This window comes from Mustela nivalis, assembly GCF_964662115.1.
Source record: "Mustela nivalis genome assembly, chromosome: 2".
In the NCBI taxonomy this organism is placed as follows: Eukaryota; Metazoa; Chordata; class Mammalia; order Carnivora; family Mustelidae; genus Mustela; species Mustela nivalis.
Window position 1 is genome coordinate 10494623 of NC_139021.1, and position 21330 is coordinate 10515952.

At 42.3% G+C, this 21330-nt stretch overlaps 1 protein-coding gene across 4 annotated transcripts in view; it reads left to right on the forward strand.

The window, feature by feature from the left end:
- ADCY8 (adenylate cyclase 8) overlaps positions 1–21330 on the forward strand; it is a 217735-nt gene that overhangs the window by 125701 nt on the left and 70704 nt on the right. For 2 of the 4 annotated variants that reach the window (XM_082719720.1, XM_082719721.1), the window contains exon 8: positions 10083–10280. The exons of the other annotated variants lie outside the window; for them this stretch is intronic. In XM_082719720.1, coding sequence (XP_082575846.1) covers positions 10083–10280 — 198 coding nt within the window. The remainder of the gene's footprint in view (positions 1–10082; positions 10281–21330) is intronic. 4 annotated transcript variants of the gene reach the window in all.

Here is a 21330-nt window from a genome sequence, read left to right on the forward strand (position 1 = left end):
CCCCAATGCTTAATACCCAGATGAAACTTTTCTAAACAAACTGTCCGGACTTGACTTTCACCAGGGACTGACTCATTGTTCACGGAGTCACAAAACTGTGGTCTGAGGAACTAGAAACCATGAACGCATGGTATCTTAAATAGGAGAAGGTTAGTGTACGATATTTTAAATATAGGGAGATACATACTGCAAGAAAGAACAAAAGTCTGGATATTTTCCCCCTGACTCCTTTATATGCTTAAACTGGGATCTCAGTTATATTGACCTTGGCACTAATTTGACCAATGACTGGGATAAGATTCTTCAGTGTAAAATTTCTTCATTGAGCTACATCGGATTTTTTCCTTTTCGCCACCAAGGATGTTTTTTACTATTTTTGCCCAGTGCAAGGCATGTGCATGTATGAAGGTTCTTCTTTCCACACAAAACTGTGTTTGACCTGAATGAGTGTGCACACCCACTTTTTACAGCAGTGGGGTAGCATGTGACATAGCCCACCACCATGGCTGCAGCTCTGCACAGGAAGACGAGGGTTACCATTCTCCAGGGATTTCATTCTAGCCCAGAGCAGACACTTAACATTGCTGGTGGCCTTGACAGCCTCATCTTGGCTATTCATGCATGTGCTTATTTTTACTTCACTTAGGGTCATAAAGGTATTGCCCTGCCTTGTACTTTCTTGGGTATTGACAGAAATTTTTAAAAGGTTTTCTCATATCCCCAGGTCCCAAACTACTGTTGTGAATTCCACATGAGGAACCTCTAGGAGGTACCGTTGCATTTTTCCTACTCTGTGACACTTTTATTCCCCAACAGGATCTCCCACCATGACACATAAGGGCTTTGCAGACATTATATGAGTAACATCCACTCAGGACTTCATATGTCAGAGTGATAAACTCAAAAACAATCACTGGCAATAATAATGGGCCAGAAAAGCTAAATTAATGAGACAATTCCAGCAGAAAAGTGCATGGCAGAGAATTTAAGAGGAGTCTCAAAGATATAGCATGACCTGAGTAGCTGCTTTTCTGGGTTCTGTCCTGCCATACCTGATGAGAATTGTAAGAGAGGCTGGGTTCTTGAAGGTCAGTAATGGTAGCACCATTGGAGCCAAATTAAGGAAAACATCAATAACCAGACTTAATCCTTTGCAGAAAGGACTGAAAAAAAGACTAAGATAGATAGACTTTAAAACACCAAGCATGAGTCATTTATCAGCAATTCGCATTTATAATACTTATTTCCTATTCCTACATGAAAAGAGTTACTTCAGAACCTTACTAAAGATAAACATTTTGGTAATGCTTATATTTCCATTCTCTTCAAATTTATAAAAACCCAAACATACATACTCCCCCCCACAAACATGCCCAACCCACACACACTTTCATTTTTTTTTCCCCCTGTGGCATTGACATTTCTGAAAAATCTACATCTTAAATGTACACACACACACACACAAAATTGAGTAACTTAGGTCCTGATACATTTGTTGATTCATTTCCTGAGCTTTGTGTATCCATCTTGCTAACCCCAAAGGTCATTTGGTCAGTGCGTAGCAGTTACCTCTCCAGACACAACCTAGTTGACATTTTGGTCCAGTTGTTACAGCGCTACAAGTCCTTTGAGCCACACCTGCCCTGTGGCCCTATACAAAAACCATTAATGTGTCAGAGTCTCCCCAACTCATGAGTCATGTCCTGAGCAAGAATCCTGCCTCTCTCCCTGAACTTACCCCAACCCTCTCACTCATTCCAGCTTGACCTTGAGATGAGGTCAGTGTTGGGGTTTATGTATATAATCCACACATCACAACAGATGTGATATTTTAAAAGTTAAACTTCAATTGGCCGCTTACCTCAAATCATGTGGCTTCAAAGTGACCCCATCTGAGCGGTTGTGCCAAGTTCTCTTTCAGCCAGTTCTACGTAAGTTTAGGGACCTTTTTGATTGAAAATGGCACAAGTTCAGTGACTCAAGCACATTCCCAACCTGAGATGAGCATCTATCTGAGAAACTCAAAGGATATTATCAGAGTAAGAAATCCTGAATTAGCTTAATAGAGGATCAGCTGATGAGAGCCAGACAAGATTCTTAGGCAGGACAGAATCTGTGTCAGACATCGCTTATCCTTGGTTAACCTGGCTCTGAGCTCTGGGGACAAAATCTGGGATGCCTGTGATTCCCTCTGTGGACCTTGAGCACCCTTATCCTGAAAGCTCTGCCCTGTCACCTGGATTTGTGGTTGGTCTAGAAGTTCAGCCACAGCTGACCATTTGCCCATACCTCATCCAAAGAGGACCAAAACCAGTAAGTGTCCAAGACCATGAGCCTCTGGTAAGATAAACTGAGGCAAGAAGCAAAGCATTAAGTGTCAGACAAAGCCTACTGGGAAAAGAGCTTAGCATGTCTAAGACCTAAACCCCCAAATGAAGAAACTGTCTTAATGATCTGGTTTATCAACATTCATCGACAGGTCAAGAGTGAGGCTGTGGGCTTCCTATAAGTAGCTAAAAAATTCTTCTTGTGGGATCTACCAGAATGAGGGGGACCTCCCACATCATTGTTTTAGTCTCTTTTTTTTTTCTTTAAATTTTTATTTTTTATAAACATATATTTTTATCCCCAGGGGTACAGGTCTGTGAATCATGGATTTCAGGACACAAAATGACAAAGGACAATGAAAGAATTTCATACAATGTTAGTTCCTCGTTAAATATACAATCCGGACAATGTTCGCAAGCTTTCTGTTCAGCCCAAACCTGGAAAGCAATGATTGTCCAGATTCTGGGCTCCAGACCCATGTCTGAGTGTTCATGGCTGAGGCTTAGGAACCAAAGTTCCATATGGTTGCTGGAATTCAGCACAGTCTGACTGGAAACTTCTGGACTATTATTTCAGCAAACAGAATTCTGCCCCCTTGTTATTTCATTTCTTCAAGCAGAAGCTAGGAGACTATGAAAATTACTGAAATCTTTCCCCATAGTGATACTACATAGACCTTTCCTGCAAGAATATCTCATTGGCCATTAGTTGGCTTTGTTTGGAGGACAGATTATAGTGACATAAATATCCCAAATATAAAAGAGAACTGTTATCCCTAACCAAATCACTGTGGGGCATGTAATCTGAATGTGATTTTTCATTTTCTCTCAGTACAGATGGGAAAACTTACAACAATCTTGACTAACACTGCATAACCTCACTTAGGGAGGATGGTTCAGAAAAGAGTCTGAACAAAAACTAAGACAGATAGACTTCTTAAAACACCAAACATGAGTCATTTATCAACAACTCACATTTATAATACTTATTTCCTATTCCCAGTTTGCTAACATTAACGTTCCTATAAGAAGGAAGAAGTGTTAGCAGTGGGTTCCAGGAAACCCCATAGGGATATTTTCCCAAGGGTCCCCCAACTCAGTACTTACCAAGATGCCACTTAGAGCTTCCTTACCAGGGAAACAATAAGTACCACATTCCAGGGAAATCTCTGTTCCCTTATCTCTAGATTGAAGGGGGAAAGTTGTGTCTCTTTCAAATACAACAAACATTACCCCCAAAGCCCTGAATGCAAATCATTCTGGATTAGATCACCTCAGACTTTTCTAAGAAGTGACCTTAGGAGGGGCGCCTGGGTGGCTCAGTGGGTTAAAGCCTCTGCTTTTGGCTCAGGTCATGATCCCAGGGTCCTGGGATCGAGCCCCACATCGAGCCCCACATCGAGCTCTCTGCTCAGCGGGGAGCCTGCTTCCCCCCCTCTCTCTGCCTGCCTCTCTGCCTACTTGTGATCTCTGTCTGTCAAATAAATAAATAAAATCTTTAAAAAAAAAAAAGTGACCTTGGGAGGTCACTTTTTTAAAAAGGCAGGTGCTTTCTTTTCTGGGGTTGGGATCAAGGGTTTTAATAAACACAGAAAAAAAAAATAGCCCTAATACATGCAGCTGGGCGCTCTTATTCAGGCTTAGTGTTTGTCCCTGGCCATTTCTTCTCACATTTGGCTGGTTTGACCCAGGAAGTGGGGTTGGAACTGAGTGAGGCAGAAACCTCTGCCTTTTGCACAACTCAAACTGTGCAGGTGGCAAGTCTGACATAGAGCTGAAGAGACCTCGAGGGCAAGCACAGGGAGATGCTGCCAAGGAGGCAATGCAGGAGTGAAACAGGAGTTGGTTGAGGAAGCCTCGGCCTTACTTGCTTCTGAGGGCAGGCTCCAGCCTGAGCCTGGAAGCAAGTAAGGTGTTGGGAAAAGATAAAATCCCTCAGCATAAGAGGGGAAGGCGCTGAGTCTGCTGGACTCGGCATTGTCTCTGGGTCTTTCCCAGCAACAAGCTGGCCCATACTGTAGGGCCCCAGTCACAAGCGCCTACAGCTCAATCTCGGGACTGCCATGTCCCTCTCCCAGAGGCACTCTCAATGATGACTTCAACCTCCACTTGAGGCTGTCCTGTGGCAAACACTCAAGCTGACGTGAATCCAGGCTTTGGTCTTGGTCATCTGTGACCTCTGGTGCCTCAGTGGCCAGCACTTCGAGAGAGTAAGAGGGTGGTGCATTTTCTAAATTCCAAAAACCTGGATAAATCCTCATGTTGAGGGGCACCTGGGTGGCTCAGTTGTTTAAAGCCTCTGCCTTCAGCTCAGGTCATGATCTCAGGGTCCTGGGATCGAGCCTTGTGTTGGGCTTTCTGCTCAGCGGAGAACTTGCTTCCCTTCCTCTCTCTGCCTGCCTCTCTGCCTCTGTCAAATAGATAGATAAAATCTAAAAAAAAAAAAAGAAAGAAAGAAAGAAAGAAACAACCTCATGTTAACAAGCATCGTAAGGCTGCATTTCAATGATATGCTCTTGGCTGGAATTATATTCAACCATGTCCTAATGACTTTTACCTCCTACTCATCAAACACTAGGCATTTGATTGAATGGTAGAAAAAGAAACCATGTTTCATTTAATAAATACAGTTTGCTAAACAGAATCTTTCCCAATTGGAGTCCACTTGGGAGAGAATAAGAAAAATATAACAGAACTTTTGATAGCAAGAGTTTGGAAAAAATGCCCTTATTGATGCCCTATATAGGCTCTCAACCTTATACCACTCATTCATGCACATAGGCATGCATTCACTCCACATGTACTTATTAAGAACCTACCAAATGTTCCAGATGCTCAAGATTCAGTTATAGATAAAACACAGTGCCTGACTCTCAAAGAGATCATAGCCTAGAGGAACAGATAAACACAGAGCTAGGCAACCCCCATACACCACAGTAACCGCTGTGCTGAGAATAAGTGCAGGCTCAAGCAGGTTTTCTGGAGAAGGTGATGTCTAATTGGATTTTAAAACAGTGGTAGGGCATGCAGCTTAGATGCTCCATGTTCAAAGGCATGAACTAGAATGGGCTGAGTAATTGTTTGGTAGGTCATATTATGGCAGGTGTCTAGGCTCCAACACAAGGTCACATGTCATTTGCATTAGGTCTGATTCTATACACTAGAAGGTGGACATGTGGAAAGAAGTTAATAGAATCTTAGTAATCAGAGGCAGGACCCCAGGTGATGTGAACAAAAACAGGGAAGAACTTTAGACCAATGTTTCCCAAATGATATTTCATGGAACATGTAGAGGTGATTCGAGCCAAAAAGCATTTTGTGTTCTAAGTTTGGAAAATGCAAAGTTTTAAAATCGCACTTCCGCAGAACTTATCATTACCTCCAGTTCAGTAACGCATACTATGAGTCTCTCAACAAAACATGTCCTTAGTGGCTACGATGACAATGAACCATAATGGATCCATATTTCCTAAACAGATTGGTCCGCAGAACCATTTTGTAAAGAAGCCTCCCTTCATTCCTTCATTCAAAAAACTTGTTCTTAAACAAGTTTTTTGGACAGGAGTTAACTAGGAGAATTAGTGATGACCTCCCCAGGTGCCAACATCACGACTACATCACAACTACATCATTGGATTTGCAGTATCTCCAAGGATGGTTTAGAGGGTGTTTTGCAATTGAAGTATGTGATCCATAAGAACTACAATGTTTCTGACTCAACTTGATGTTTCTGGAGCTTACACCTCAGCCAGAAATCTTACTGGGAAGGATGTATTTGCTGCCACAACCTGATGAAGGAATACCAAAGTTTGTGGCCATCCATGAAATAAGAGGACAGTAGGAAAAATATATATATATATATTTTCACTCTGTATGTCTTAAAAGACAATTCCCAAAGAAAAGTCATGGACCAAAATGACTGTGAGCGTAAGAGGATCTATGGCTTACCCCCCACACACACACACCATTATGATGCACTCTACAAAAACACACCTGGGACTTTCATCCAAACCCCCAGATTCTCAGGTAGACCCTATGTTCAGAAACTTGGGAGAAGGGACTTTGGTTCTCATCTGGGCTTTGATCCGTCCTAAGTTACTATGAGTAAAGAAGTCATTGAAATGCACTAGGAGAGTATGGATCTCAGCTAGGCTAAATCTCGGGGTTGCAGTGCCTTTTTTGTGAAGTGACTCAGATATGAGAGGCCAGACCAGTAGCAATCTTTGATGTTTCCCAACATTCTTGCTCCACTCGGACCTCCCAAATATCTGGAAATAGCAGCTAAGGTAAATAAATGAGAATACTACACACCTACAGTTGTATATAAGCATAATATGAATTTCAGTTATATGCTGAAACATATTCAGATATATGTATTCAATTGTGTGTGTGTGTGTGTGTGTGTGTGTGTTATTCTCAGGCATTTTCCATTTCCTTCCATTTCATCCATTTGTTTTCCTATTCCTAGCCAACTGCTTAAGTTGTTTACATAAAAGAACAATCTCGACATTTAGGAGGTCAATTGCAGTTGGAATCCTATTTGAAAGCTTATGCTATTTTTTAATATGATCCTAATCTTGCTCCCACTGCAGCTGTCAATCTCAAAAAGAGAAAAAGGCATATTCTATTAAAAACAACTGGTTCCATAATGACTCTAAATCTGCAAATGAGACCCATTACTCACTTCCCCAGTACTATTACAAATGAATCCCCATGAAGTATCAGCATATGGATTTTTGGTGTTGGCAACCATATCCCACTTGGTCAAATCTTAGTGGTCATCACTAATGGAGGAGGAGAGGTATACCAGATCATCTCAAACCACAGTTACCTCCAAAGCTAGTCATGCTTTATAGTGGTGCATGAGGGGTGAGTGAAAGCAGATGGTTTCCTTCCCTAATTCCAGTTTGCTTGATTTCTTGAGTTAATTCTGGTCTTCCCGCGAGCCTATACACCCAGAAGCTGCGAGGTGGGTACCAGAGAGATTGCTGGTCAAACAGCAGGTATGATGGTCCTATGTCATTGACAAAATGAACAATCAAGAAAGGGTCCACTGAACACTGACTGCTGCGATAAAATTCTAGGGGTATAACTGCAAAGAATAAAAATAATTGTCTGGAGAAGAAAAGAATTCTCCAGCACAGCACCACAGACATGTTGATACAAGGGCTCATTCCCAGCTTTGAACTATAATCTGCTAGCCATGATGAAAACGAGAGAGGTGCTTCCACACTCCTCTTTTATTTGAAGGAGGCACAAAGCTGTTAGAATTTTGTGGGGGTTGGAAAGCTCTGACAGGTGACTCAACTGGTCTCTGCCTTCAGAAGTGGCCAATGATACAGGCAACCAAGGAGCAACATGTATTTCTGGTTTTTGAAAGGACTGCTTATAGGCCAGAATTGATCTCTTGTGATATGTTCATGAGTCCCGATCAACATAATAAAAAAAATGCACAGTTATCCATTAATTTAAATGCATCCAACGCAAAGGACTGTTTTGTTTTGTTGTTTTTTTTTTTCCCGAGAGTATAGCATTCTCGTTGAAAAAAACAAAAGTCCTTTATGTTATGAAGTGGTGGTCACCTCAGAGAGCTGACATGGCACTGGTGGCTGCTGTTGTAATTTATATAAATCAGTCCCAAAAGTAGTTTTGAAATTCCCCTTCTCTGTGAAACACAGAGGTTCGAGAGCCAGTGAAGGGCTGAGGGACTGGGAGAGTAGGTCGGATCAATTTCGTTCCAGGAAGGAAAAGTGAGAAAAATAAAAATGAGAGGGAAAAATATATATATATACCCAATGATGAGGGCACTGAGCCAATATTTAGCAAATTCCACATCCAGCTGTTTGACCCCAGCTCCAGGCAGTTGCTGGGGGGTGGGTGGGGAGCATCTTGGCATCTCAAAGCCAGAGGGTGAAAGTGCGTCCCCGAACAGCAGCAGCGTGGATATTTTCCCTCCTCCCCTGCAAGATGGAGAACTAAATCTTGTCATTTTCCAAACTATGTGGGAAGAATTTCTGCCCAAGAAACCAGTGGGGGTGCACAGTGTGGCTGACAATGCAGATGCCTTTGCCTTCTGAGATGCTGTTGTAACAGCATTTAGTCCCAGGGTCTCAAGTCCTCTGGCCCTGCATGGTTCCTGCTGTTCAATTTTCTGGAACATTGGTCCCTGCTTCCTTCTCCTGCTCCAGCTCACCTCCTCACCTCTCAGCCTGCCATTCCTCCCTCTAACATCTATCTTTTTCTCTGCAATAGCCTCCTTGGTATTCAGAGCTGAGATTAACTGCTTCAGTGTCCTACAAGCATGTACCTTACTTTCTTATGTTGGCACATGCAACTCCATCCTTTATCCTGGGGCTGGAGAATGGGTTTCAGTAAATTCTACTAGTGATGAAGCCCTACTATGGAATTCCTTAGAGGCCTTAACTTCAGGTCGCATTAAATATCCACATGAAAGTTAAAATAAAGAGTCTAACAGTGCCAGAGGAAGAACTCTTAATGGAGTGGGCTAGAAGTTCTCTGTGAGCTCAAAGGCCCTGACTACTGGCTCTGGAGTCAGGATCTGACCCCACTGTAGACGAGCTGATGACTCTTGAGCACATGTCTCTGAGGCTCAAGGACACATGAAGGGTTCGGGCAAGAGGGCATCCCAGGTGCTCCTACAGGCTGCCACTTCATGACTCCATCACCTGATCCCAGTCTAGTCTGTGGTCTAAGTGTGACCAGAGTGGGAGGCTGCCAAAGAAAAGCAGACGAGGTGAGCGTGGACAGAGAGGCTCTCTGTACTCTACAAATGCACCTTATCCTAGACTTTTCCCCCAGGAAATCTCCTGGAGGAGATCAGCATCCCTGTCCCCATATCCCTTGGGCTCCGACTCCCACTAGTTTGTCAGCGCAGTTGTCTTCAATTGGAGCTGTGAGCAAGCATTACATTTGGCTCAGTCCAGCGAGTTGGTGTTATTACCTGCAGCTGAAACAGCAGGAGACAGAGACCTCCGTGTCACACCTGGAGGATCTTCACAAGCCAGTGCTGTTGCTGCGTCCCTGTGACCAACCAGGATGGCCACGCCTTTCCCCACCTCCTGCTGTTTAACCCCTGGGAAATGGTGAGAGGCTGCCGCTGCTTGCATTTTTTTGCCTAAAAGGAATGAAGCACATATATCTATATCAACATATAGATATATAATGATCGATGGAGGAAAAAACATATCTGTGCAAGATCTAACAATCTTCTAATTTAAGGAGGAGGTCCTGGCACGTTTGGCTCTTTGTCCACAAGGAATGCCAAAATTTAAAAAAATGCAAGCCCTGGGTCTCCCAGTCTCTCCACCACCATTAAAGGAAAGACCACATGAAAGTGTGGACTCTGCTCGGTGAGAGATTATCTTTTCTGTGGGCTTTCTAGCTATTTTAATTTCTGTTATTTCTGGTGGTTCTCTTTCTCTCATACCAGCCATGTGCCTGGTTAGAGAAAGGGTCTTGGTTAACATCTCCAAGCCAACAACTCTTTAAATACCTGAACCAAAGGAATTCAGTGCGCCTACCTAGAGGAAAGGCAAGTGTCCCTCCTGATGTGATATTTTGTGTTTCTCTGAAGCGAATGCTAATTGACCAACTTCTGTAGGTTTCACTGAATACAACTGCATGCATGGAGTGCTATTACTGTTTGCAATGCAACCTGATCTAAAAACATTGCATTTCTTTTTAATCCAAAGGGGACTAGCAGGTTTATCGTGTTTGCATGTGCTTTCCCCCTAGACTCTGGCTGCCCTAACAAGAAATTCAATAAATCTACTTCCAAACCATCTTGCACAAGCTTTGCATGTCCAGTCTGGGCCTGAGGAAATTAACAAGAGAATAGAACATACCATCGACTTGCGGAGTGGCGATAAATTGAGAAGAGAGCATATCAAGCCATTCTCACTGATGTTTAAAGACTCCAGCCTGGAGCACAAGGTAGAGCTGGGTCTCCATAGTGGCTCTTTTTCTGAAGTGACTTGTCATAAATGTTCGTGGGACCAGAGAGAGAGCCCAGGGGCTGCGGTGTTGGTGGTGTGTTTGTCGTTGGTTTGGTTCGGTACTGTCTTTTCTTTTCCTCTTTGCAAATCATGAGTAGACTGAAGGCCATGAACGGAGATGCTGGTTAGAGAAAGAGGGCCTCAGCTTTGCTTTTCAAAAAGAAGATAACTAAAAGAACAGAGGAGTTTCCTCGACTTCGAGATTTTTAACCCCAAGGGACATTAGCACTCACTTGCTTTTGCTTTTAGGAGAACTCATGTCAGTTGTAACCCTTGTCACATAATGTATGAGAACACCCAATAACCGGACACAAGCATTAATGATAAAGACTGCCTTTCTTAGATTACAGATAACCCTTCTCCCATTTTCCTAGTTGTCTGCTGGCTCAGAGGCCTCCTGATGTAGGCATAGTGGAAAGGCGGTGGTGGAAAGGTGGCGGATTCAGCACTGGGTTGGAATTTCAACTCCGCCACTTCCTTGCCATGTGACCTTCAGTAAATGAGGTAGCCTCTCTGAGCATGAGTTTCTCAATGCACAATGAGGATCATGGATGTGCCTCCTACTGGGGCTATTATGAGAGGCTCCAGGCAACGCCTTGATTAGGTTAAGTGTTCAAAAACGGCAGCCATCACGATACTGATAATAATATTTTCCCATGCATCTCCCCCACCCTAGCTCTAAACTGTAAAGGGTTGTGGGGAGGCAGGCACTGTCCCTGCTTCACTGGGCTGCTCCTCTGCACTGATGGAAGCTGACAGACCTTCCTTGACTGAGCACAGGAGGTGCCTGGCCTCTGCAGGAGCCTCAGGCAAAAACAGCAGGGAATTTGCAAGCAAATTTCAGGAGTTTGATTCAATACTTTGCAAAGCTCCAGTGAGCAATTTTTTTGTTACTTTGCTCAGCTTCCTGGGACATTCTGCTTTCCTCGATTTGGAGAATTCACACTTCTGTGCACATACACCATTCCCAGTGAGTTTCTGTTATTAACTAGCTAAAGGTTGCAAACTTCAAAATTCATATCTTCCCCTCTAGTTCATAATTTGAAATGGATTGTGTCTGTGTACTAACTAAAAAGAAACATTTTGTCTCACTCAATACCCTCTCCCCAAATAAAAAGTAGGCTTTTCTTTTTTGTAATATATTTAAGGGGCTTGATGTCCAAATTAAATGCATTTTATGTCCTGGTTCCCACATTGAAGGAGTTAGGAAGAGCTGGTTGGTCTAGCAGAGAATCTTCCCAGTTAGCCTGGGTAAATACCTAGGTCCAGAGCTGTACAAAACCCTTTGTTCATTCTTGCTAAAAAAGTACTTGCTTCACTAATGACCTGACCCTGCAGACTGTAAATAATTTTTAATGTGTTTTATTCAATAGCAGCTGCGTCTCATCTGGGGGACCTGGTGTTAGAACAAGAGTGGATGTGGGGGCAGGAGGAGCCACAGTGTGTCTGAGGTTGATATCTAGGTCCAGGAGAGGTTCTTCTAGAAGAAGCATTTCAGGGTAGCATCCTGAAATGACATGTGGGGATTTGCCCACTGACTGTCCAGCCTTGCACTATCCAGTGCTGTCTCTGCCTTTCATGGGTTCCCCGCAGTAAGGACAGTGGGGCACATCAGAAAACGTTCTCTCCCCTCCTGTCACAGAGACACTCCTCATTGAATTGCATTCTGAGAGTCTTTCTAGGGCTGCATTGCTGTCAAGCAGAGAAGGTATAGTAAGTAATAACCATTAGGTGTTTACCAAATGCCAAGCACTCTTCTAAGCTGTGAGCACAAATTCACTTACAATGACATCGTGAAGTAAGTGTTCTTAGGAGCCTCACCTTACACTTGAGGAAGTGGAGACAGAGAAATGATTAGGTGGCCCACCCAAACTCCACCTGTCTGTAGAGGAACTTCTATTTGAGCCTTCTGGGAGCCCCCAGCTGCTGCCTGGTCTGTTCACCACACTGCCTCCCTGAGAGCCCTGAGGCTTGTTCTCTCCCAGGCCCTCATAGAAAGGCAACAATCCTGTGCTATCCTCATTCACTCCTCTTTGAACTTTGGATGGGGCAGGAGGCAGGGGCCAGGTGTCTTCAAGGCCATAAGGTTCTAGAACTGGAGAATAATGTTCATCTACTCTGTGCCTGGTGTTTATGTCTATCAGTTTATGGCATCCTCAGAGAAACATTGCTATCCTGCTAACAAAAAAGAAAACCAGCCGTTTAGAGGTTAAATAGAGGTCATAGATCTCAAAATCTGGCTACAGTATTCTGTTGACTCTAAGGTACCATCATCCGTGAAATGCTCCATTTTCTATGGAGCACTAAGAAAGAAAAACCCAGTATGGGGAGTCTGGAAGAAACTTCTCCCAGTAACCTGGGCTTACCCTGCAGGTAAAGATGGACAGAAAAAAATCCAACCCTCACACCCATCCCCTGGGACTGGTTAGGAAAAGAAAAAAAGGAGGAAAAAAAAAAAAAAAAAACCTCTCCAAGAGTTTAAGCTCCAAAATGGAATCCACATAGCTTTGCCGCCTGATTTCACACACTGAATATGGTCTTTAAAAAAACCTGAGGCAGGGAATTGAATGTGAAGTGGTCCCGGGTTGATACTGCCCCCTGCTGACCAGCAGAAGCAATCACAAGCGTCTCTGAAAGAACTCGAGGCTTTACCACTCCTCGGAGAGTAAGATGCATTCTGGTTTCAGAGACGTTTAGAATTGTGCATCATAGGATTGTTGTAGTTTACACAGCGTCTGTGACTCGAAAGATCTCTTTCCTCCCACTGCCCTACCACGCTTCTTCGGAGCAAGTTTACTCCCTAGAAACTTGTTTTCTGAAGGGAAAACAGGAAAGGGAAACATGGATTTTTACCTCTGGAATTTTGTGGGGAAGAAAAGGCTTCATTCTGTTTGAACAATGAAGATGTGTGAACAAGGGAATTATTTTTCCCTTTCCACCTTTGTAGTGAGTTAGAGGACGGAAAACTCCTTCGAAATGTCATTTAGACATTCTCTGGTCACATTCCCTTATAAAAAGGGGCACCTCTACAAACAGTGTTCTGTGAAATAGGACCTTTACTACCTCGTGGTGTTGCACAAATACCTGTTAAATGAATGAAGACGCAGGCGAAGGAGCAGTTTAGAGGAGACTGTCTTGACTCCTGGTAAGCTGGTCTCGGGATATTTTTAGAACTCTAAGAGCCAAAAGGCATGAGTCAGTGTTGATATGACTCTTAGCAGTGGAGCTTCAGGAGAGAAGACTGAAGTTCTGCTCACATCCTTCCATGTCACCTCATGGTGGTACACACGCACTCACACACACACACGCTTACACCCTCACACACTCCCCCTTTCTCACACACTTACACACTGGCACTCTCACACACGTACACACATAAAGGAATCTTTTGAGTTGAGCAGCGTGTTCATGACCCGTGGCATCACCAGTATTGTGCAGCATGTGTTCATGTCCCTTTCCGGTCCTCCTCCCTCTCTCCCTTCTCTGGTCCTCTGTTTCTGCATCTGTGAAGAGTCCAATAGCCCCTGGCATCTTTCAGCAATCAATGCCATGAGTCCCTGAATTCCCTATGACCATGGTAACCATATGTCCTGGTTTGTCCAAGACATTTCTTTTCTTTTCTTTTTTAAGATTTTGTTTATTTGAGAGAGCCCAAGCAGGGGAGAAGGGGCAGAGGCAGAGGGAGAGGCAGACTCCCCGCTGAGCAGGGAGCCAGACATGAAGCTCCATCCCAGGACCCTGGGATCATAACTTGAGAGAAGGCAGAGCCACCCAGGTGCCCCAAGACATTGATTCTTTCAATGTGATTATTAATAGTACCTACCTTCACTTTCAGAACTCACTGGTGTGGATAACAAGAAACATGAGCTTGGTCCTGAACCAGATTAGAATTCATGGTTCTTAGCATCTCTAGTTCTCAGTATCCCCATGAGGACTTTCTAAACAGACCTCTGGGTGGGGTTGGGAGCAGAATCCAGTCATTAAAGGTTTCCTCCAGGTCCTCCCAAATTTCACAGAAAAATCCTCTGCCCTTCTTTAGCCTCAAGCTAAATACTTCCTGAGACAGCTTACAGATCTCAGGGACAAATAAAAAATTAGAATTATGGTAAAAGGGATGTAGAAACATGGCATGTTTGTCAATACTGACAATCATAATGGATTTTCCCCCTTTCTTACATGTGACTTTTTCTTACCAGAAAAATGAATGCATTTTCACGAACAAAAGTTTATGCCCGTCACATAAGACAAAAAGAAGAAAGTAACATCTTCTGTGACTTTCCCAGCCAGGATAATCACTGTGAACATTTTGGCGTCTGTCTCCCTACACCTTCATGCTTATAATTCTTTATGCTTATCTGTGCAATTTTTTAATAAAAATGGGACCATTTTGTACCTAATGATTTGTGACACAGTGTTGAGCACTCTTTGCTTGAGCTTTTCCCCATATTATTAAATATGCAGTTACAAAATAAATTGTAACTACATACTACTTCATTGCATGTTTTAACCATTCGAGGCTTTTTTCTCAGTTTTTCACTCTTATAAATTATAAACTGCATTGTTTTAGTTAAATCATACACCCATGCTTAATTCTTTCCTTAGGAATAATATCTTAAAAATGGCTACAGGAGAATGTACATTTAAAAATACTTGATGTGCGTTCCGAAACTGCTCTCACAATTGTGCCTATACTTTTAAATTGGCCACTTGGATAAGAAACAGTGTCTCCTTGTCAGGTTTTTTTTTTTTTTTTTAATTATTCTTGAGGTTGAAAGTGTATCTGTAGATGTTTTTACGCTTTGGTCTTTCTGTTTCTCCTTTTGTGGTTTGCATGTTTGTTTTAATCGTCGTCTTTCATTGTGGTATTCACCTCAGTGTTATTGATGTGTGAGTATTCTTTATGTATATAGGGAGAGACTTATCCCACAACACTTACAGGAAAGGGGTATTTATCAGCCTCTGGTCCTCGTTTCTCGTTTAGAACAAGGCTTTTCATATATTTATTATTTGTGAAGCTTAGAAGGGTGAAGGCAATTAATTACAATTACTTATGGATGTTTCCAGGTCAAATAAACCAGCCCAATACCTGTAGTTCCTGAAAAGAGTTCAGTAACATAGGGACACATACTTGGATGGACTTTGATAAGCTTAGTTTTTGAAAACAGTATCGCCATTTCCAAATGAGTCAAATTCCTCATCACAAGAAAGGCTGGGCTATGTTTAATATATACTGGTTTATGGGAATTTATGCTTTTGATGTGAGCATTTTAAGAGGCTAAGTACTGAAATCAAACTGTATCCATGATAACCAGATTTCCTTCTCTCTTTCTCTTTCTTTTTTTTTTTTTTTTTTTTTTATGCTGGCATCCTTTAGCTAAATTTCAAGATGTTTTCTGTTGAGAAAAAGCCTCCTTATGTGATTGTGAAAATTTTAAGGATAAAAAGCCTCTTTGTCCCAGACTGATATTTTTTCAAGTAGAATGACATTTGGGGATCTTGTTAAAAAAAAAAAAATACAGGTACCCACCCATCACTCTGTCCCCAAGATTCTGATGTTCCAGAGGGAGCTAGGATTCTAGGATTCCTTTGTCCCAAGTTGGTGACCAACCTTCTCTGTCCTTGGCTGTACATTAGGATTTGGGGTTGTTACTTGACAAACACCGTCAGAGATCAGGTCATATCAGAAGGTCCTAGATCCACACTAGATGCCAATATGACCTCAGGGAATGTCTCCATAAGGCTCATAGTGTTCCTAGGAGCTCAGACTCTAGAGTCAAGCTGACCTTGGTTCAAATCCCACTTTGGAAATAAAAGTGGGTGCAAAGAATGGTTAATGAATTTATGGGTCGTGAGTGGGTGCTGACACGTTGAGAGCCTTCCATGCAGGTGGACATTCATGCATCTCCTTGATCTCAAAATGCCTAGTCTTTGTTAAAAGACAGAGAAAGAACATACACTTGATTACTGGGTAGACATGCTTGAATCCAGTTCCTACCAATTACTGACTGAGTGACACAGAACAAGGTGATCTCTCTGAGAGGATAATAATCATAATACCTGCCCCTTCACTGGGTTGTTGTGAAATTTAGTTGACATAATACTCACAGATTAGATGTTTGAATAGAGGCAATAGTTATTCTTTTCCCTTTCCTTGTGATTGATCCTATGTCTGTCCACATCTGGGCCAGGCTAAACCCTCACTTAACATAAATCTCAGATGTATAGAACTTCCATAAAGAAATTACTTCATTAAAAATGGTGGGAAGAAACAGTGTTCCTGTGGCTTGTATACCAGGGCCACAGCCTTCGCAAACATGTAATCACATAAGAACATTATGGTGCATACTAGCCAAGTACACACCGACAGTCCACTGCCTTCCTGGCCCTGCCTCCCAGTCAGAGCAGAAGCAGCAGCCACTGTGGCCCCCTGGGATGTATGTAAATATGTAAGAGTCATTCAGTTGTCTTTTCTTTAAATGATTTTATTATTCCAAACTCTCTATTATCACCATCTTCCAAATAAGATGAGAAAGATTGGCTCTCTTTAAGGACATTTGGTGTTTGATCATCCCCAAAGGCCATGCCCTTCTTTCTAGGAGACCAAGCCAGCTCAGGATTTTAGATTTCACAGATAGGTATCTTTATGCTCCTGCAAGGACTGTCCTTTTGTCCGTGCTCATGATCCCTGGGAAGTCCCTCCAGCCCAGTGAAGAGCATTTGCTGCACACTGACTGCTTCAGACATACACCGGGGCAGGTGCTGTCAGAAGACAGAAAGACGTGGCTTCCACTCCCTTCAAACTTACACTCCAGCTTGTGATCTCGGGCAAGTCATTGAACTTCCCATCCCCACAAGGCTGCTGTGCAGATGAAAGGCAGATAACTCACATGGAGTGCCTCAAGGCAGCCGCCTTGCAAATACACTGACATTTGTTGATCGCTTGCTACTCTATCAGGCCCTACCATAAGTATTTTATATTTGTTACTTCATTTAATTTTTACAGAAGTTATTTCATGTAGGCATTATTGTTTGATTAACAAGGGAGGCTCAGAGGGTTGGAGTAACTTTCTCAGGGCTCAAACATATAGAAGATAGCAGAGCAGGGATTCAAATCTAACTCTTTTACCCAAAACTCGGACTTTTTTCTACCACACTTTGCAAGAGCTTATTATTTTCAAGGTGTTTGTTTTTCATATAGTTTGGAATTCTGTTGAGGATGAGGCTGATGGAGTGTGCCAAAGGGATTATATAGCTATGCATGTGGCAAATACCTGGAAGGCAGGAAAAAAAGCAAAATTAAACCATGAAATTTTCTCTCAACCTTTGTTTACTCCCCCCAGCACACACACGCACATACACAGACATGTACATGTTGCATGTATGTAGGCACATGCATGTGCACAGACAAATACACACGCACACATGTATGCACACACCCATGCACAGACATGCACACATGGACATGCACATGCACATATACATAGGCATGCATGTAGATGCATGCAGTGCCAACGTGCATGTGCCCATGCAAAAGCAGAGGTATGTATACATGAATAAATGTACACATCCCCATGCACAGGCATGTATATATGCACACATAGACACTCATGTATATAAGCGCACACACATGCACACAGAGGCATGTACAATGCTTGCATGCAAGGTCACATGTATGCACAGACATGTGTGTGCATGCATGTGCACACGTACATAAATGTACACACTGAAGGTTTACAGACACATGCACATGCATACTTGTGTACATGCATAAACTACATGTACACGTCCATGTGCATGCATAGGTGCATGTGCCTACATATACACACATGTATGGATATACATGTGCATGTAGACAGGTACATGTGCATACATTACACACAGAGAAACAGGTACACACATATGCATGTACAATCTGTCACATGTTCCTGGCAGCACCCAGATACAACAAGGATAATCCCATCACTCTCACTGTCCGTGTGCCTGTGAAAACCCAGTAAGTGACTAAACAGACACATGAGACTCTGTCTTAGGGCTGTGGGGGTGGGCACAGTGAGACGTCGAGTTACCCCTGAGTTGTGTAACAAAACAGCAAGCTTGGTGGCATGAGCTGTCCAGGACAGAGCTATGTGAGCCAGTTGGTTTGAGAGAACAGGCAAACCGGACAAGAGCCACCTCACAGGCCAGAGGCTCATCAGACAGACGAAGTGTGAGCTTCCTCTTCACACCCAAGTCAGCCATCAACTCTTGCCCACTTTTTAGGTAAAAATAATAATACTTGTCATAGACACTACTTGCAATGAACCAAGTCTGTTGCTGAGTCCTTTCAAAACATTTGACGTTACTCTTTTTTCTGTCACCAACCACATAAAAAAAGGACTTGTTACACAAGGGAGCCTTTAGATAATCCTTTGGCTGAGTACAGGTGGTCTCATCTGCGTTCAGAATTTCTCTCAGTTTTCCTCTAGACTTTATAAAGAAATCAATTTAAGTAGGAGCTTGAACGAGTTCTGGAAAAATGCATCATAAACTTTGACATTTCTCTTTCTTTTTTTCCCACCCACTCCTGTTGCACTAATGACAAGTGGAATGACATCATTAAGGAGGACTTGAGGCAAAGCCAAGAAAGCTAGCCAGATGAATACATTTTCTAATGGATTAGGATGTTGGACTCTGGAATTAGGAAATGAAAAAATATGCCTGCATTTTTTTTTCTGGAAGGTGTGCAGAATTTGTTATTTGCATTTCTTATTTAGGTGCAGAGATATAAGAATCTGGAGCCTGAACCAAATGGTCTCAGGTCTTTTTTCTTGTTTTTCCAAATCAGACCCTTCCTGATCATTTTCATGATCTTATATTTAAAATTATTTTTGTTTTTTTACTTTATTTATTATTATGCTTAGCGTAATAGCCAGCATATAGTACACTGTAAGTTTTTGTTGCAGTGTTTTAAAAGAATTATTCTGTTGTGGTCATGGGTTACTTTTGAGTTTTATTCTTGTAAGGCCCAAAACTGTGAGACTGTTTAGGCCACCTCTTTCAGGTGGGAAGAAGAGATTTCAAGGAAGCTTAGCAAGAGAATCCATCTCTTATTCAAACAGTAGCTTTGTGAGATTAGCCTGTAAAATTACTGTTATTTCTAACACCCTCTAGGCAATCAAATGATATCAAGGGTCATTTCACTTGTCTCTTTTTATCAGACCAATTAGCTAACGCTAGTTCCACAAAGCCAGTATTTTCACAATCGAAAGTAACAATTTCATCCATAAGTGCAGTGTAGAATGGTAGAATTAGGATGATTTCAACCCAAAAGATATTGGCTCAGTCCTTAGCGCAATCTTAATGTCTCATGTGTAGACCTCACCAACACATACAACCAGTGGCTTCTACGCAAGGAACACAGGAGTAGTTATCACTCCTTTGGGCTTATTGTGGCTTGGGGAACTGGGCCAGTAAAGAAAAGAATAGTGTCCTCCCAAGGATGAGAGATTTGAGAAAGGGTGAGCTAGAAGATTTGGGTGGGAAGCTTTGTCAAGTCCTACTTGGAATTCTCATATGTCAGTCAACCTCCTTACATAGGAAGACCATAACATAATATCATAACACATTATTGATACTGTATTGTCCTTAAGGAACTTTTGTCATGCCTGGTAAAGCGTCCTCCCGGCCTCCATCTTCTGAAGCTGTCCGTCTTAGATATGTGTTCACATGATTCCTTATGAGTTTAGTAAAGATGCAGAAATTTACTTTTGTTCAAAGGTCGGGTTACTTGGGAAGAAGTATGACTATGAGACGTTCCTCAGACACATCTGTCACTCATAGACTTATTACTGATTTGGTTAGACACTAGACACCAAGATAGGGAAAATTAGCAATTTCAAAAAATTAAATTATTGAAAATTAGTCCTTCCCTCTTTTATTGCAATTGTGCCTTTTCCTCAAATGATCAATTAAGGGTGCTCTAGCCATTATCATGCTACATAATGCATGAGCTTAACAACAGAAGTTAAATTCCTTCATTCACTCATGCAAAATGAGCAGATCATCCTGGTTGAGATTCTTCTTTAACTAAACAAACATATTAATTTAGTCTAATGAGACATGTGCTAGAAAACAATCTTCTTCTCAATTAGATTTATCCAAAAATGGAATGGATTCTCAAGTGAGGGACTGATTTCCCCCATCACTGGAAATCTTCAGGCAGGAGTTAATAGCTCATTTCGGAGGGATTTTACTGAGTGACATTGGCATGAGTAAGCATTGTCCCAAGGTGACAAATACAATCCACCCCTTTTATAAAATTGTGTGATCTCACATACACAATTGAGTGAAAAGACAGTATGGCTGTAGTTTGGACAATTAACTAGGTTACTGCTTTGGTTAGAACTATTCTTAACATCTTACAGAGATGCAAGAATTTCATCAGTGCCCTCTAGCTCATGGTTGAAGTGGCCAATCTAGGAGAAAAGGGTAATTTTCCTCCCACACATATAGGAAGGTTTTCCAGGCCTGACTCAGACACAGAAACAGAATATTGGAAGCTCTGTTCATTACCTCTGAAAGCTAGCTTCCCTGGTCACAACTTCATGGATGAAGAATCTAGAATAACCTTGTCCTGTGTGACCAAACTCAGGTTGCATGCTTCCTTGTGACAGATCTAGGAACCCCAAAGCCTCATGGCTCTGATGTCATTTCTGAAGATGCCTTTCAAGAGAAGGCAGGGCAACACCCCCAGACATGAACAAAATGAAACACACATTCTTCCTGCCCCTAATTCCTTGGAAGGGACGCCATGTCTCAACTTGGTCAAACAAGTAGGAGAGTTTTATTTTTAAAACAGCGTTTTAATCACTTGTGGTGATTAAACAACCACAGGTTGTGGTTCTTCTTATTCTGTTACTCTTACATAAAGCCCGCTGTGCCTTTTCCTTTCTTCCCTGCTAGTGGGTCACTCCTGCAGGCCTTGAGAAAAGGGCTCTTTCCTTTGTATT